The sequence below is a fragment of the Hipposideros armiger genome, unplaced genomic scaffold (genome assembly GCF_001890085.2).
Source record: "Hipposideros armiger isolate ML-2016 unplaced genomic scaffold, ASM189008v1 scaffold_2, whole genome shotgun sequence".
Lineage (NCBI taxonomy): Eukaryota > Metazoa > Chordata > Mammalia > Chiroptera > Hipposideridae > Hipposideros > Hipposideros armiger.
The window spans coordinates 4388066-4405960 of record NW_017731352.1 but is presented as its reverse complement, the minus strand read 5'-3'; the positions used below and the strand labels follow the sequence as shown (position 1 = coordinate 4405960).

Here is a 17895-nt window from a genome sequence, read left to right as displayed (position 1 = left end):
CCTCAGAAGATCAGCTTTGCTTAGGGTGGTTGCTTTTAACTGAGTGGGATTGGGACCTACATAGAAACCTATTTCCTTTTCTCCTTATGTCTGTGCATTCAAGAAACAAAGAACAGGAAACATATATATATATATATATATATATATATATATATATATATATATATATAGGGTTGTCGGAAANTATATATATAGGGTTGTCGGAAAAGTCATGACGTATTTTTTCTGTTTTTCATTGCAAAAATGCGTCATGACTTTTCCGACAACCCAATATATAGCTTTTCAGATCAAAATATAAAATTATCTTATCAGATCAAAATATTCTTGCCTAATGATCAAGATATTGAAGTATTTATAGCTCATGCTTACCACCTACTGAAGAACTTTGGGAAATCATGTTAAAACAACTAAGTGTTCATAAAAAAGCTGAACACTCTCTCTGAAAAGAGGTAGAAAAGGTATCACATTCAGCCTAGAATGGAGGGCTTAGTAATAACACTATTAACATTTATAAAGTGCTTATGCTGTGCTAGGCACTGTTTTAAATGTTTTATATGTATTAATCCATTTAATCCTTATAACAATCTTGTTTATCCTGCTAATTTTATCAATAGCCTCATATAGCTGTCTTTCAAACTCTAAAAGTAGTTAAAAGAGAATTAAATATAAAGAAAGAGGATAAAACCAAAAAAAAATTTTTTTAAACTCTAAAACTCAGAAAAGAAAAAAATCTTATTCCGCCCAAAACTCACTACTTGCCAACTGATGTTAAATGTTCAGGACTGAACAGACACACTTCAATCTAACTGAATTAATTCAGTTATGTGAATTATTTGGATGATATTTAAAAAAATAATTCCTGGTTAAATTTCTCTATAACAAATTTCCATAGTAGTTTGTAAGATGGTAGCTGCCATGATAATTATCAATTTGTTACATAAAAAATGGCTAGTTATTAGAAAAAATTGATAGAATTCCTTAAAACAGGCAATTCTTCAGTGCACTTTATATAACTGAATTTATAATACTCAGTGGCATGCAACTTTTATAAAACAGCTAGTTTGTATACAAAGATATCTAGATATTATCCTTTTTCTCCACGTCTCTCTGCCTGTTTTTAATCACTAAGGTCTCCCTCTAACCACTTGAATATTGCTATTCTTTGTATAGAGAAGGTAAATGCAACTATAAAAGAAGCTCAGATCTACTGATTTCCAAAGTTGGTTCCTGAGGCTCATAATACTAGAAACATAATCAAAATGGACATTTTCTTGAAACAATTAGAGCTGTGTTTCTCAAGCCGTTTTACACTATGACATGTAGTGAAAAATAAAATTTGTATGGTATACTAAACACAGGAAGCTGCTGGAACATGGAGGTACCAAGGACTCCAGCTGCCCTGGACTGTGAATAACCAGCATATGACCAAGGGAACCAGTATCGCTGCATACCTACAATCCACCTGTGAGACAACAGTGTGCTAGGCACCACCATCAATTAGGTACCAAATCAGAAAAAGGACAAGAAGCTTTTACTTCTAAGGGCTCTGAGTGATCCTCCTTTTAGATCAGTTTCCTAACTAAAACTGAATTTTCTACTCTTTTAGAATGAACAGGATATGTTTCCATTTATATGAAGTGTCCAGAATAGTCAAATCCATATAGACAGAAAAGACATTAGTGGTTTTTCAGGAATTGGGGGGAAAAGAGAAATTGAGACTAACTACTAATAGGTATGGGATTCCTTTTTGGAGGTGATGAAAATGTTCTGGAATTAGTGGTGATGGTTGCATAACACAGTGAATAAACTGAACACCACTGAATTATACACTTTAAAATGTGGAGTTTTATGTTATGTGAAGTATATCTCAATAAAAAGTGCTACAAAAAAGTGAATAAGAAATAAACATGTATATATATGATTATGAAACTGCTCCCTTTTCAATTATATAATGACAAATTATATAACTGCTGACTAATGCATATAAAAAATACTTAAATAATATTTTTAGAAAGAAAACTTATTCAAGGAATTAGCAAAATTTTTACATTTCATTGATCATCTATTATTTGAATAATCTATTTCAGTTCTTCCTATATCACTCTGAATAAAACAGAATTATTTTTATCCATGTACTGTAATACTTGAGTAATAGGTTAGCTATATCATTAACTTATTTTGAATTAAAAATGAATCATAAAAAAAGTAATATTAAGTGGAAAATTGGGCAGAATAATTTTAAATGACATTATTCATGGTTTCACCTAGGAAAAAGAATTATAGAAAGAATAACTATAAGTTGATTAGAAACAGTATTAATAAACATACTGAAAAAAACAAAACAAAGTAAGGTATAGCAAAATCTGTAGTCTTTTCCTTTCACTTTGAAAACTTATGTTTTTTTGGAAAAACAATCTAATTTATTAAAATGAGTGTGCAGCTCTTCTGAATAAAATTCAATGACAACTTTCCTTGAGAAACTGCCTTTCCTTGAGAAATATCAGAAATGATTTCATGCTGGACCTCAAAAGTCACTTTATAAATGTTTTGAAAAAATTATTATTGCTTTATCAGTTTTTATTTTTGCTACATAAACTGGAACAGCTGAACTAATCCCAAACCATGAGAAAACTGAGAAATCCACAAGGTTGCTAAGTGTAAAGGACACGTGCTAAAAGCACTAAAGGGTGTATATTTTCTCTTGGTGCTGATGGATATGCTGAGGTTCTGAAAGTTGTTTTACACATCAAAGGACTCAGCACTGTTTTTTGTGATAGTTTTATGTTTGGAGGATACAGGAAGAGTTTGGTAATGAAAGATGAGTCACACGGGCTTTTCACTTGACGAAAGGTCATACATAAGTTTATTGTTGCAGTAAACTAAGTTTGGAAGATTGCTTCTACTGAGGTTGGACTTACAAACTTTTGGAGAAACAAGATGAGAAACACAAAATAAGCAATTAATAGAGTCTTCCTGGACTCTCACATTAGCTGATGAGCAATCTTTACAATTTGGGTGTATATTCCTACAAAAAAAGCTGGAGTGTTTATTGGCTCTCTCTGGTAACCTCAGATGATTGAGCAATTCAGAATGTTCTTTATTCATGGGAAACTTGTAAAGACTGTGACTTTCATGGGGGGAAAAAAAATTGTCAAAAGGAAACACCCAGTTATTCTGATTTTAGTTTTTTATAAAGGCATTTTAAAAGTTTAAGCAAACATTAGATGTCTCTTTAATTTGTTAATAAGAGAGAGCTGGGTGTGTGCATGTTGTGTAATACCCAGGCATCTTGGAATGATTGAATGCTTGTACTTAAAGTTTGCATTTACATTCAACTACTCTAGGTGTGTGGCTATTACTCAGCACCTACACCACCCATGAGAAATTTTATTATGATCACACATTAGCTATTTCAAAGAAAACAAATAACTTTAGCAAAAGTTGAGCCAATTTTTCAACCACTGTATAGCTATTAATTAGTATTGAGATATCAACCTGGTTTTGGGATCAGATTATTATGATGTAATTCTACATACTTATAGGAGGTTGGAAGTTTTTTAGGTTTTATCAAAACCTAGCTGGGCCCATGGAAGCATGTAACACATGTGAATAAGCATGTAACCTGGTGTAAAATGGAATAAGATTGAAAAATGCAGTTCCACAGCAATAGAAAACAAGTCAACTACCTCATTCTTTCAAACAAGTTTTTCGAATACTTGAGTTTGGTTATTATAGTTCTCTTAAGTCATCTCTTTTCTAAGTTAAACAGGCCCTATGCCCTCAATCACTGTTCACTTCATGTGGTTTCCGGACATTTTAATGAGTTGCTCTACTCTGTTAACATTCTGAATCATCATTGACCTCTGTAAAGTAGTTTTACCTAGAAGTAAAACACTGCTCAAAATAGGAGCTTACCAATGCTCAGGGAAGTGGTAACATTTCTCCCTTCACACAAAGCACTGCTCCCAACTTTCATGCATCAGAGGAGCCTTTTTATTATTACCCTCTCAACCTACATATCCCATATTTTGAAAGATTTTCCTAAACTGTATTTTTAAAGAAATAACTTTTTTTCCAAGATCCAACTAATGCTAACACACTAAAATTCAGGTATTTCCAAGGAAAGCAAAAGCATATATAGCCTCAATGTAAGTAAACATATAATTATTATTCAGGTTTTTGAAAATGTTAAATATTTTATAGATCTCCCCTATCCCACACCAATTATTTTCATCAAAGAGACCTGGTAGCCCAAGAATTCTAGGCCGTTAATCCCACATGTGACACAATATTCTGTTAATAAAGTAAACATTGCTAGTTTTTTGTTTTTTTCTTTAAAAGAAAACAAGATTTAGGTATAATTGACATATAATAAATGGCGTATGCTTAAAAAGTATAATTTGATGAGCTTTTTTACATATGTGATCAAATGTGAAACCATCAGCACAAATCAAGATAACAGACATTTCCATTCCTCCCAATGTTTCCTGTATCAATTTTAATCCATCTCTCCATCCACCTCTAATCATAGGCAACTACTGATCTGCTTTCTCTCACTATAGACTGTATTTTCTAGAGTTTTAAATAAATGGTATCACACTGTGTGCTCTTTTTGGTCTGGCTTCTTTAACTCAGCATGACTTTAGACTCATCCATGTATTTACATGTATGAATAGTTTGTTTCTTCTTTATTAGTGAGTAGTATTCCACTGTATGGATATACCACAATTTGTTTATCAATCTGCCTTTTGATTGACATTTGAGTTATTTCCACATTTTGCTATTATGATAAATAAAGCTGTTAAAATATTCATGTACAAATCTTTTTGTGGACATATGCTTTCATTTCTCTTGGGTGAACAGTACCTAGGAATAGAATGGCTGAGTCAAATGATAGGCATATGTATTTTTTAAAGAAACTGCCAAACTGTTTTCTAATATGGTTATACCATTTTGAGCACAATATAAACTGAGAGTTCTATGAGAGTTCCAGTGGCTTCATATGCTTGACAGTATTTGGTATAGTCAGTCTTTTAAATTTTAGCAATTCAGATGGGTGTGTAATGGTATCTTATTTGGTTTAAATTTGCATTTCCTTGATGACTAAGATGTTGAGCATCTTTTTGCGTGCATATTGGTCATTCTTATATTTTCTTTTGTGAAATGTCTGTTCAAATCTTTTCCCTTAAAAAAAAAAATAGTTTCTCTTATTACTGGGTAAAAAGAGTTCTTTACATATTCTTGATAGAATTCTTTTGCCAGATATGTGTTTTACAAAGAATTTCCACTAAACTGTAACATGCCTTTTCATTTTCCTAAATACTTTTTAAAAAGAGAATGTTTTTAATTTTGATGAAGTCCTTTGTCCTTTGACTCTCTGTGCTTTTTGCATCTTATTTAAAATTTTTTGCCTAACCCAAGGTCACTTAGATTTTCTCCTATTCTTTCTTCTAGAAGTTCCAATGTTTTAGTTCTTACTTTTAAGTGTATAATCTATCTTTAGTTAAATTTTGTAGATAGGGTGAGGTAAGGTTTGTAGTTCTTTTGTGTGTGTGTGGAGGGGGTGGTGGTGGATATGGACATCTATTTGTCTAGCACCATCTGTTGTAAAAATTATGCCTTCCTAACCGACTTCCCTTGTTAGTTTAGTCAAAAATTAACTGGCGACATATGTGTGAATCTATTTCAAGACTTTCTTATTCTTTTCAATTTACCTATATGTCTACCCTTAAGATAATACCACAATGTCTTGATTAATGAATCTTGAAATTAAGGTAGTATAGGTCCTCCAACTTTGTTCTTTTTCAAAATTGTTTTGGCTATTTCCATATGTTTTAGGATTAGCTTTTCAATTATTACATAAAAATTTTGATTGTGATAGCACTGAATATACAGATCAATTTGAATCTATGGCCACAGTATTTCTCCCCATTTGAAATCTCTCTTTAATTGCTCTCGGCTATGTTTTGTTGCTTTCAGAATATAGTTATTGAACATCTTTGTTCAAATTTATTCCTGAGAGTTGTTTATTTGATGCTTTTGTATATGATGTTTTAAATTTTCTATTTCTGATTGTCCATTGTTACTATAGAGAAATATATTTGAATTTTTATATTGGTCTTGTATCCTATAATGTTGCTAAATTTACTTTTTAGTTCTGGCAAGCTTTTTGGAGATTCATTATGACTTTCTACATAAATAACTATGTCATCTGTAAAAAACATAGTGTATCTTCAAGTAACATTATGTATAAGAAGCTTAAAAAGTACTCTTCAATTTCCCCACTCTAAACCTTTATGCTAAATGTCATAATTGTCAATTTTTAAGATTGTCATTTTACTTCTACACATTATAAACACAGAATATTATTATTTAAACTTTAAAGTCAATTATATTTTAAAGAGATTTAAAAAGATAAATATTTTATATATACTAACATATTTTCTATTTCCAGTGCTCTTCATTCCTTTGTGTAGATAGATCCAAGTCTCTACGTAATGTCATTATCCTACTGTCTTGAAGAGCTTCTTTTTAGTATTTTTTGCAAAGCAAGTCTGATGGTGATGGACTATCTCAGGTTTTGGATATCTGAAAATATCCTTTTGTGTGCGGGGCGTGTAGAAATTTGTGTTGACAGGTTTTTTGGTTTTGTTTTTTTCTTTCAGTACTTTAAGAATATCACCCTCTTTTCTGACTTCAATTGTTTTTGTTGAGAAGCCTTGCTGTGGTTTTCTTCATGTTTCTTGTGCTTAGGGTTCATTCAGCTTCGTAAACCTATAGGTTTATTTTTATTTTTTAATTTCCAAAACTTCTGGCCATTATTTCTTCAAATGTTTTTTTGTGTCCCCCTCATTCTCTTTCCTCTCCTTTTGGAATTCCAATTACACATATGTTAAGCCACTTACATTTGTCTCACTGATCCTCTGTTCAATTTTTTTCATTTTCCCCCTTATGTTGCAATTTGGATAGTTTCTATTGCTATGTCTTTAGGTTTGCTAATATTTTCTTCTGTAGTATTTAATGTGGGGTTAATTCCACTCTGTATTTTTCATCTTAGACTTTGTATTTTTTATCTCTATAAATTGAATTTGGATTTCATTTCTTTTTTTTTTAAGTTTCAGGTGTACAAAACAATGCAATCGTTAGACAATTACACCCCTCACAAAGTGATAACCCCCTCCCCCAAACCTGACATCATATATAGCTGTTACAATTCCACTAACTCCCTATGTTGTATTCCACATCCTGTGACTATACACACACACACACACACACACACACACACACACATATATATATAAATAATTCTAGTTGACAGTCATTATTATTCAGCTTCAGTTTCAGGTATACACTGCAGTGGCCCGGTATCTACACTGTCCATGAAGTGGACTCCCTAATAAGACAAGTGTCCATCAGATAATTTTTTTATACCTTACATGCTCATGTTTTCTACCTTCTTGAATATCTGGAGTATATTCATAATAATTATTTTACCTCACTATTACTTTCATCATCTCTGTCATTCCTGCATCCATATCTAAATTGAGTTTTCCTTCCTCATTCTGGGTAAGAATTTTCTGCTTCTTTATGTACCTGATAAATTTTTGATTGGCTGTCAGGTATTGTGAATTTTATGTTTTGGTTGCTGTGTTTTTTGGTATTTAGGGGCTTTGTGTGAGATGTAAGTTACTTGGAGCCATTTTGATTCTTTCAAGCCTTGCTTTTAAGCTTTATTAGGCAGGCCCTAGAGTAAAGATTAGGCTTCACTCTAGAGCTATTCTGGCCCCACCACTGAGACAAAACCCTTCTGAAGACTCTACTTGATGTCCCAAGTGTTAGGGAATCTTTCCTCTTTGGCTGGTGAAAATACAAATTATTCTTAGTTGTGGGTGAACTCCAAGGATTATTTTGTCAGAATCCCTGTCCTCCGTAATTTACTCATATGCATGCTTTCTGATCCATACTCAGCTAAAGACTCAAAAGAAACCTTCCATAGATCTCTGACACTCTATTAGTAGCTCCTCCTCTCTGATACTTTGTTCACAAATTCTAGCCTTCTAAGTACTCCCAAAGTCCAAACTGTCTCCTCAACTCAGGAGGATTACAGGCATACTGAGCTTCATTGTGCTTTGCTTTATTGAGCCTCGTAGATATTGAGTTTTTTTACAAATTTAAGGTTTGTGGCAACCCTGCATTGAGCAAATCTATCAGTGCCAAAGACAGTGACTCACTGAAGATTCATAAGATTTATTGCATTTCTTAGCAATAAAGTATTTTTTTAATTAAGGTATGTACGTTGCTTTATTTTTAGCCATAATGTTTTGCACACTTAATAGACTACAGAGTAGTATAAACATAACTTTCATGTGCACTGGGAAACCAAAAAATTTATGTGACTTGCTCTATTGTGACATTTGTTTTATTGCAGTGGTCTGGAACACAACCCGCAATATCTCCAAGGTATGCCTATATTAGGGTATTTGGGTTCTCTCTCCCTAAACTGCAATTGGAAACTTTTTTCCATAAATAAAGCTTGGACAATTGTGGGGCTCCCCTCTGTTTCTCTTCTCTCAGAGATCACTGTCTTGTCCAAGGCTGAAACTGTTGCTTCATATAGTATTCAATATTTTAGTTGTTTAAGACAAGAAGCTATATCAAGTCTGTGTTGCTTCATCATGGATGGAAGTGGAATTTTTGTTGTTGCTTTTTAACACACTCAGGGCCACAGTCTGCAGCCACATAGGTAGTACACTGTACAACTTCAGAACACAATGTGAACATACCCTCCTCCTCTCCCCACCCGATCTTTGAGTAAAATGGTAGCCCTAGTCATACTATTTATATTGAGCTTATAGTCAACAAAACTCTCATTTGGATAAGAATAATAACTCAAATACAGATAATTCCTAATTTATAAATGTTATGAAATATTGTTTGGCATTGGAACAAGTCTTCTCATCAAATCAATACCATAAATAATTATTTGGTTCCCACAATAGACCCATAACATAACTAAAATGTAACACATATAGTAATCAATTAAGAACACCTAAGTGCCATATATAACATGGTTCCTATGGGAAGACACTACTGAAATTCTAACCAAAGATCTCAGGAACATACTCCTTCGTTTGTAGTTTACAGTGCACATATACATGGAAGAGAGTGGGAGCATACGGTCAAGATCATAAAAATTCAGATAGAGAATGAGATAGATACTAACTTGTAAACTGTATATTAACATTACAACAGACCTCATTTTACCCATGTAAAGGTATATTACAGAAGGATCAATGTAATTAATATAAAGACTAACCTATGATGATAGCAAAATGTACTTACTCATCCAACTCTTCTTCTTCAGTTTTAGAACTATTAGCATAGAGGTACTTGCTCATGTCCACAGGTCTTATATTTTTTCTTTTTGTAGACTGGGGAGGAGAATCCTTTATAGTTACAAAGGTTTCTGGCTCATCAAATGGGTTTAAATACTGCGGAGTCTGTACCTCTTTGAAGGGATTATAGCTGTTATAAAAAGATTCCTCTGGTTTTTTAGGTGAAACTGCTTCAGTGGTTGGTTCTATAAAACAACAGCAACAGATGAATTACATAAAATTCATATTATCTGATATTTTCTTATATTTTTAATGTTTTAAACAATACTCAATCTTGAATTAATAAATTCTATGTAGCTGAAAGAGTCAAAGCAATAACATGTTTTATAATAGAAGGGCTAAATTCAGAAGATGTGATATTGACGATATTTGTCCACTTTTCTAGGAATGGGGCTCCCCAAAAATGGCATCTTTGGAATGCTCTTGGAGTCTCTAAAAATAGCATTATGGTATGCCAATTTTGGAAATTTTAACCTTCTTAAAGGTATAATATTCTATTAATGCCTGTTTTATTTCACTATATTAGCTTGCCATCTCAAACTGATATGTAATAAATTTCTGTTTTTAAAAGAACATAAAATGGATTAAATTTTGAAATGGTCTTTGATAGTTACAAAAGCAAAGACCATTTAGGGATCTGAAAATTCATTCTGAAACTATATAAAAAATGCACCCCCATATCATCGAATTTGTTTTTGTAAAGCCTTTTTAATAAAATTAAATAAAAATTATTAAATTTAAATACAGCCTATGCTAGAGAAGACACTCAGTAATTATGTGTCTTTTGTAACACAGGTTAATATTTAAACTTAACGCCACAAGAACCTTTATAATAATTTAAATGAAACATTTTTTTTCTCAGTAGGGGAAGACAGACTGCCAAGGTTTTGCTTACTCAATTTTTCATTAACAAATATCAAGTCTCAAATGCTTAAGAAACTGACAAAACTGGTCAACGGAAATAAGATTATAATTTTCATTCTTAGGAAGAGGATTGCAAAAACTGATCCAAGTAAATTCATCAGTTACAAAACCAAAAGTAAGAAAGTATTCAAACTATAGAGCAAGATTTGAAGATGACAGAACTGGCAACAAAGGAGGGTTTAAGATAAGATTATTTCATATAAAAGCTAACAAATACACTTAATAACTTTCTAAAAGGGTCACTGAAGCATAGAATGTCATGAATATAAGAGGAGAATTGAAGCTGTAAAAGGAAAAAAAAAACCCCATCTAAACCACAACACATTTTTTTCCTCCCCAAATACTTTTGTTACTTGAGGATGCCAAGTTTTAATCAATAAAAGTTAATAAATTATTTCTAGAAAAATAAGCATTCTTCTAATAGAAAATACTTATTCCAAAGAGTCTAAGAGATATATATTTAAAGAGAATACTGGTTGTCACATTTTTTTTCTTAGCTCTATAGGCATGAATAAAGATTTTGAATCAGATTGCCTAAGCTCTCCTATATAGAAATATGGTATTATGTGGTATCTGCTACTCCTTTCTATACCTCAAAAAACAGATTTATATATTTTTTTAAATTACTTATTTGATTTTGAAATGGAAAGCTCAAATATTCATGTCTCAAAATATCTTGGTAATATTTTTAAAACAATATATTCAGATGTATGTACTACACAATCAAGAAGCTGTGTGGTCTAAAGACACTTGATTAGGAATCTTTAGCTTCAACTCCACCTCCATTTACCTAAAATTCTTGTTCAAATCATTTAACTCCTGTAGGCCTCAGCTACCTAATCGATGAAAAGAGGCAACTGAACTAGATTACCTCTAAGATTTATAATAACCATTAGGATTTATATTATGTTCTTAATATAATTAGCTCACAAACAAAATAAAAACTCATTAATTTAAATTTACTAATTTAGAATCTGATAAAAAGGGAGAAAGTAAAGGAAGATAAACAGTAGATTATGAAATAATATTGCTCTAACAGTGAATCCTGAAGTTAAAACATCATTTTCACCATGACAGGTAGCAGCAAAACTGTTTCAGGCTCATAAAGATTTCATAAGAGCAGTCTAAAAGATGTAGAGTGGTGGTTAATCATTCTTGCATTTACTTTAAGAAAACTGAGTTTAATTAAACAGAAGTCTGGCTTTTTCAACACCTCTTATCTAGGCTTTAAGAGTTCAAAACTACTTGATAAGAAAAACGAGGGGGGGGGGGACCCTGCTTTTTCCTTCCAATTATGCACAACTTACTCTCAACAATGACTGCAATTCTCAGCCAGAGACATGGAGTCAGGGGTGAGGGGCTCATCAAACACTCTGAGGGTGAGGGCAGAGGAGTTGTCTAGAGGTAGAAGCCACCTCCCTACACCAATTCAGTATGTCCCGCAAGCTGACCTTATTTGGTAAGCCAAACTAATGAGGCTTTACTGTATGCCAGCTAGGCAAAATACTGTTATCTCTAACATGAGAGCTCTACTATTTGACCAAACTAACATAGAAATTTTAAAATAAATCCCACGTAAATGTCTACGTGAGGCTTTCTTTTTTCTTTAAAAGCGGTTCAATGGAAAACACCCAGAACTGCTGATCAACTGCAAGTGGTTTTGAACTTGATATTATTAGTAACAAAAATTACTTTATGAGCCTTTAAAAAGTTTCTTTCTGCCCTTACAGTTCAAGAGAACCTGACTATGTAACAACTTTAAAAGTACAGAAAAAAATCTTGCTACCTTCTGAGTCAGGATCTCCAAATGGATTTAATTCCGCTACATCGGGATCACCAAACGGATTTAAATTCACAGTGGCCAAGTCCTTTTCTGCTTCATCCAAAAAGTTAAGTTTGTTGATAAGCTCTGAAAATAAACACATGTGTTAGTTCACTATGTTTATAGTAAAGCATAATTTTGATCATTCATGAAATATTTCAAATTGTAAAAATTCACACTAATAATACCTGCAAATAATAAGATACAGCATTTTACCAATGACAGAATGCCATTCAAGTATTTTGTAGCATACCAACATTTTCATATGAAACAAAACAAACATATGCATATTAATTTGAAAATTATATCAGATAATGAACTAGAGAAACTTTCATCTGAATTTAATTTGATCCAATAAAAAAGTGCTGACATAGATTTTTAGCAAAACTTCCTTCACTCCTAAATATAAATAATTCAAATGGGTTTAACCTAAGCAAATGTTTTAAAAACAATAGTTACAATATATAAGCTAACTGAAGAAATATTATTATGTTACATGACCAATTATTATCTTTTAAGATATTTTAAAATCACTGTGTAACAAGGATCCTGATATAAGGCTTTGCTAAAGATGGTTAAATTCTGTTATGTTGTTGCCTGTTGGTGCACTACAAATTACCAAAGAAAACATTCAAGGAAAAGCACAAAGACAAAACCGACAGCTAAATACAGACAGAAGTCAAGAGGTAGCAGGTCACAGTAAATACAGGCAATCAGAAGCAGAAAGAAAGGAAGAAAGCTCTTAGACCTTCAGAGGAACTGGCTGATTTAGCTGAAGGCATATTTGCTTGCTTTATGCAGTCATCTTGATCTTCATCTAAGCTGCTCAGAGCATTCAATTGGTTTACAATTTCTGTAAACAGAAGCCAGTCGAGACAAATGTAAGGTAAGGTCATTTAATTAAAGAGCCGTAGAAGCACGCTGTTACTCAAAAAGACAAAGAGAGGGGATGTTTGGTTAATCAAGAGAATACATTCAGAGGATGTTATTTTGATGAACTGTAACAGATGTATTTAACTGAAAGTTATGCTGTACTATTTTAAGATAGAAAACATTTTATTGTTAAAACTTATGTTAGTAATATAATAACTATGTTAAACACAAAACAAAGATAATAACCAAAGAGATTGACACTGGCTTTCAGCAACCACTGTTTGCATTTGTAAAATAGTGCTTTCAACGCATGTGTTAAAAACAGAACTTAAAAATTCTCTGATACCACAGAAAATATGTACTATTTGTTGACAAAATTCTAAACGTAAACTAAAGACTTAAAAAATATATCTACATGAATCATGAACATAATAAGTACTTGTTCATGTTCTAGAATTTTAAAAATCAGCACAAAATAAGAAAAGCAAGTAATAGCTACTATTTTCTACTCCTGTTTTCTAAGGAATTTGTTCTTTTAAGGAAACTTGAGTGTTTGTTTTAGGAAACCTTATAATTTACTCGATAAGAAACAGAACAATGAAGACAGGGCTAAATAGAAAAATCTTAAAAGACGAATTCATTTTGTACATAAACAGAATTTTTTTTACATGAGATATATATTTTGGACAACTCTAAATATGTGAAATTATGATTCACTGGGAGAATATTAGCTTGGAAAAAAATAATAAGAGCCCCTAGAGTATTCTAGTTAATTCTTGCTGTTTCCAAAGTTAAAACCTGAGAATAATTTAGGTATTAGGAAGAACCAAACAGATCCAGATCAGTCAGTGGGAACAAAAGAAAATTGTTAAAAATAGAAAATAGTTGTAAATTCGGCATTAAAAATGTTGTTCTTTAACATTATAAATCTAAGTGCATACACATTATAAATTTAATTTGAATCAAATCATAGAATACAGTTGTAGTAAGGTTAACTTCATCCATATATTAGTTGTTCAACAAATATTTATCACTCTATGCCAAATACTATGCTTGATATACGCGGATGAAAAAAAAAAAAGAAAGGCATGGTATTGTCCTCGTGGAATTTACCTTCTCTAAAGATAGAAATTAATATTGAAACAGATAATAAATGACTACTAGAATATTAGTTGATCAAAAGTATGTTATAGTTTAGATCTTTGAGCTAAATACATACATTATAAAAAGCTGACACAGTTATTAATTTCCCTTGTCCAAATGAGAAAATGCATTTTGCATGAATAAAATTGCTTGAGGTAGTCAAAGCAAACCATAGAAAATAAGCAGTAAACACAATTAATACAAATTGAACTCTTCATCTGAATATGAACAATAAGGGCTGAAGAGTCAGCCTTTATAAAATATCTTCTTCCATTTTATTCTGCAAATAGTTTTAAAAGCCACTGACTCAAGCTAACCTAGCAAATTTCTCAATAGGTAGAATTCATTCATAAATTAGATCCTTTACTTCCCACTAGTAGTCATTGTAACTTTGTGATTTTAAGGGAAACATAATGGAGTGGAAGATCAGTGTGAAGTGAATAGCAGTGCATGATGGATTTTCTTCATTCATTACTAGTAGTGTATTTTTAAAAATTTACAAATAGTTTATTTTAGTATTTTGCTAGTCTTTATTTCTATTAATGATCAATAAGCAAATATATAGCAAAAAATCTATTATGCTTCATTCAATTAGTGATAAAATAGTTTATTTTTAATTTTCAAAATATAAAAAAAAGTTTACAGCAGCTATTACAATATTTACTGAACAGTGGAAAGGGCTTTATGTATGTTATCAGAGTTACATAATTCTCAAAAATATCCTGAAGTATTATTATTAATACCCACATTTTATCATGTATGTTAGTATCATTTATTCACACTGTACAATTACTAGGTTAAAACATTTTAAAATAATGCTCAAAGACTTGCAGTTCTCTTTATACATTTTAATTATCTTATATTCTTAGATGTAATTTAAACAAAAGTAGAAATCAATCACTTATTTAAACATATATATAATGAACACTGTAGGAAATACTGACGAAATATTAGACTTGATCCTTACCTTCAAAACATTAATATTGTTCCACACAGTTTTATGTATGATGTGGACATTTATTTAAATACTATCAAGATGATTCCATCACATGAATAAATTATTTACATTGTAATTTTTCTGAATGTTTAGAGTATTTGCTTACTCTTATCATCCTTTTGGTGATATCTAAAACCAATGACGACCATTTCCTCATTAATCAACCCAAAGTAATTTATTCTTTCCATTCACTTCACAGATGACAAGTTGTCCTTCCCATCCTAATTTTCCCTATTTGTTCATCGCTTAAATAAATCCTTAACTCCTATAACTTCTGCTTCTAAAACTTTCATTCATATTAATAGACTGAAAAGGTAATTTTAATTATCTATGACAATGCTTTTTATTTTGTATGCAAATAAATGTGTATCCAAATCATACAAAGAAGCAACTTCCAATGAAATACCATTTACTTATCTAAAAAATATTTATCAAGTACCTATTGTATGCCTGTGATGGTACCTGCCCTCATGGCTTTATACTTTTTTTTGTGGGACAGGTAGACAAGTAAAGCAATATACAGTGTATGATAAGAATTACATATGTTATGATTGAAATATGCATCATAGGATATGTGAAACTGGAAGAGGGGCTTTGAGGTCAGGAAGGTCTCCTGGACTTACTCAAATTTGAGTTAAAACCAGACAAATGGACATTACTATTATTAAAATAAGAGAGAAAATGGAGGGCATTCCAAAGGATAAAAGAGAGACAAATGAAAACATGACATATTTGAGGAACTGCAAGTTGTTTGGGGTTCAAGGTGCCAGGGATGGGAATGGAATGAGATGAGGATGGTGAATATTCTAATATGAAGGTTCTTGTGACCAAACTAAAGAATGGGAACTTTACTCTGACAGCTGTGGGAATCCACTGAAAGATCAAAAGTATATTTTAGAAACATCATGCCAGGAGCAATATGGTAGTAGCATTGGAAAAAAATAGCACAGTAAGCAAAAAGATAAGTAGTTCATCACCACCACTCCATGAGGAGAGACACATAATAAATATTTATTAATTAAAGAATAAATGAAGAGAGATTTGATGGTTGAGACAGGGTGTGGTGAAAGGAATCTAGGATAAGTTGCAGTTTTTTGTCTTGGGTGACTATGTGGATAGTAGTTCTAGCATGGCGACCGGGGCTATTCAGTTTGCGCATACCAAGCAACAGGTGCTTTGAAACTTCTCATAGAAATAATTCAATTGGTAGTGGGTGCAGACCTTAAAATACATAATTTTGTTATATATTTCTCCTCTTAACAAGTACTCTTCTGTTTCTTCCAAACTTCCTACAGTCAATGTGTTTTACATTTATTATCAGCAAAAACATTAAAAAATTAAAAGATTTATAAAAAAAATTTATTCCCAGAATTTTTTTTTTTTAAGTGGGAAATTTTCCCACTGATATACTACCCCGGCCAAAAAAATTCCCTGGACCAATATATTTATATAATACTTTATTACTTATTAAAGCCTTGTTTCACCAAAACTTGACACATTTGGAAAATACTAACAATGCTATTTAATAGCACAAAAACATTTTTACCCTGGTCCTACTCAAATTGAGCAATAAACCCATAGCATAGCACACTTAGTCATCATAACAGTGTGTCAATCTGGACTTGCTTCACATTGGTGAGAATAAGAAGGAAAACTAAATTAGGGGCAGGCAATCGAAGTAAAGGGTCAAGTTATTTGAGACTCTTCTTTACTGTTAGAAAGGCAAAAGAAGATAGAAATTGACCACCAGAGATTATCACACTGAATAAAACAGGGGGGATGGGGGCGGAGGCACGAAGAGTGGATGGCTTTTTCCTTTTAAGAAAGTCTGTAGTTGAGTTAAAAGAGAAAAAAAACAAAACAACAACAAAAAAAACTGCCTAGCGCGATAACATAACGTACCTGCAAATCTTGCAGGATCATAATTCTTCTCTCCAAAGTATAACAAGATTCAGTACAGGTATATTTCATATTAAAATAATAGCATTTCAACTTTCTGGCAGAAATCAAGGTCCAAAAGATGTCACTTTTTCATAGGCTAGAGCCCATAAATACTTGATTTATGGATACAATTAATGGGTTTAATAATGTAATTTTCACTCTCATAGAGGATGGTAATGGGGAAAGGATGGGCTGCTTTAGACAGAAAAGTAGACATCAAGTAGTGTGTCTCACTGGATCTTCAACTCCTCCCTCTAAATTAATTAATACGTTTTAATGGCATATTAATATGATTAAGTTGCTCCCAATTTAAAAAAGTCTCTCAACCATTAGCCCTTCTAGTTTGGCCAGTCTCTCTTAATCTTTATAAGAAAACATCTTAAAAATTCAGTAGTCTACAATTTCTCACCTACCATTTATTTTTTACTTCACTGCAATCTGCTTTTATCCCCCCTTTTATTCACCCCTATACTGAAACTGCTCTCACTGAGGTCACCATTGTATTTTTTTTTTAAGCTGAGCCATCCTGCCACCTGTTGGCAGCTCAGCAGCAGCTCAGCTCAAGCCAGGAATCGAACCAGTGACTCTGTTGCTCAGTACTCGCACTCTTGAGTGAGCTCTTAACCAACTGAGCCACTTGGCCGACCCACCATTGTATATTCTAATTGGCAAATATACTAGATATCTTTGAACTCTTATCATACCTGACTTCTGTATGAGAATCATAATTAAACATTTCCTCTTTGAAATTCTTTCTGCTCCTTCCAGGGCACTAGTATCCCCTGGTTCTCCTCCTATCT

General features: G+C 32.1%; 1 protein-coding gene across 8 annotated transcripts in view; it reads right to left on the bottom strand.

Annotated features, from left to right (window-relative positions):
* The window catches only part of EHBP1 (EH domain binding protein 1), a 322290-nt gene that overhangs the window by 179656 nt on the left and 124739 nt on the right, over positions 1-17895 (bottom strand). For 6 of the 8 annotated variants that reach the window (XM_019634942.1, XM_019634858.1, XM_019634995.1 and 3 more), the window contains 3 exons: positions 12890-12994; positions 12106-12228; positions 9343-9580 (listed from right to left, as the gene is read on the bottom strand). In XM_019634942.1, coding sequence (XP_019490487.1) covers positions 9343-9580; positions 12106-12228; positions 12890-12994 — 466 coding nt within the window. The remainder of the gene's footprint in view (positions 1-9342; positions 9581-12105; positions 12229-12889; positions 12995-17895) is intronic. The other 2 variants (XM_019635047.1, XM_019635151.1) reach the window with 1 other exon arrangement.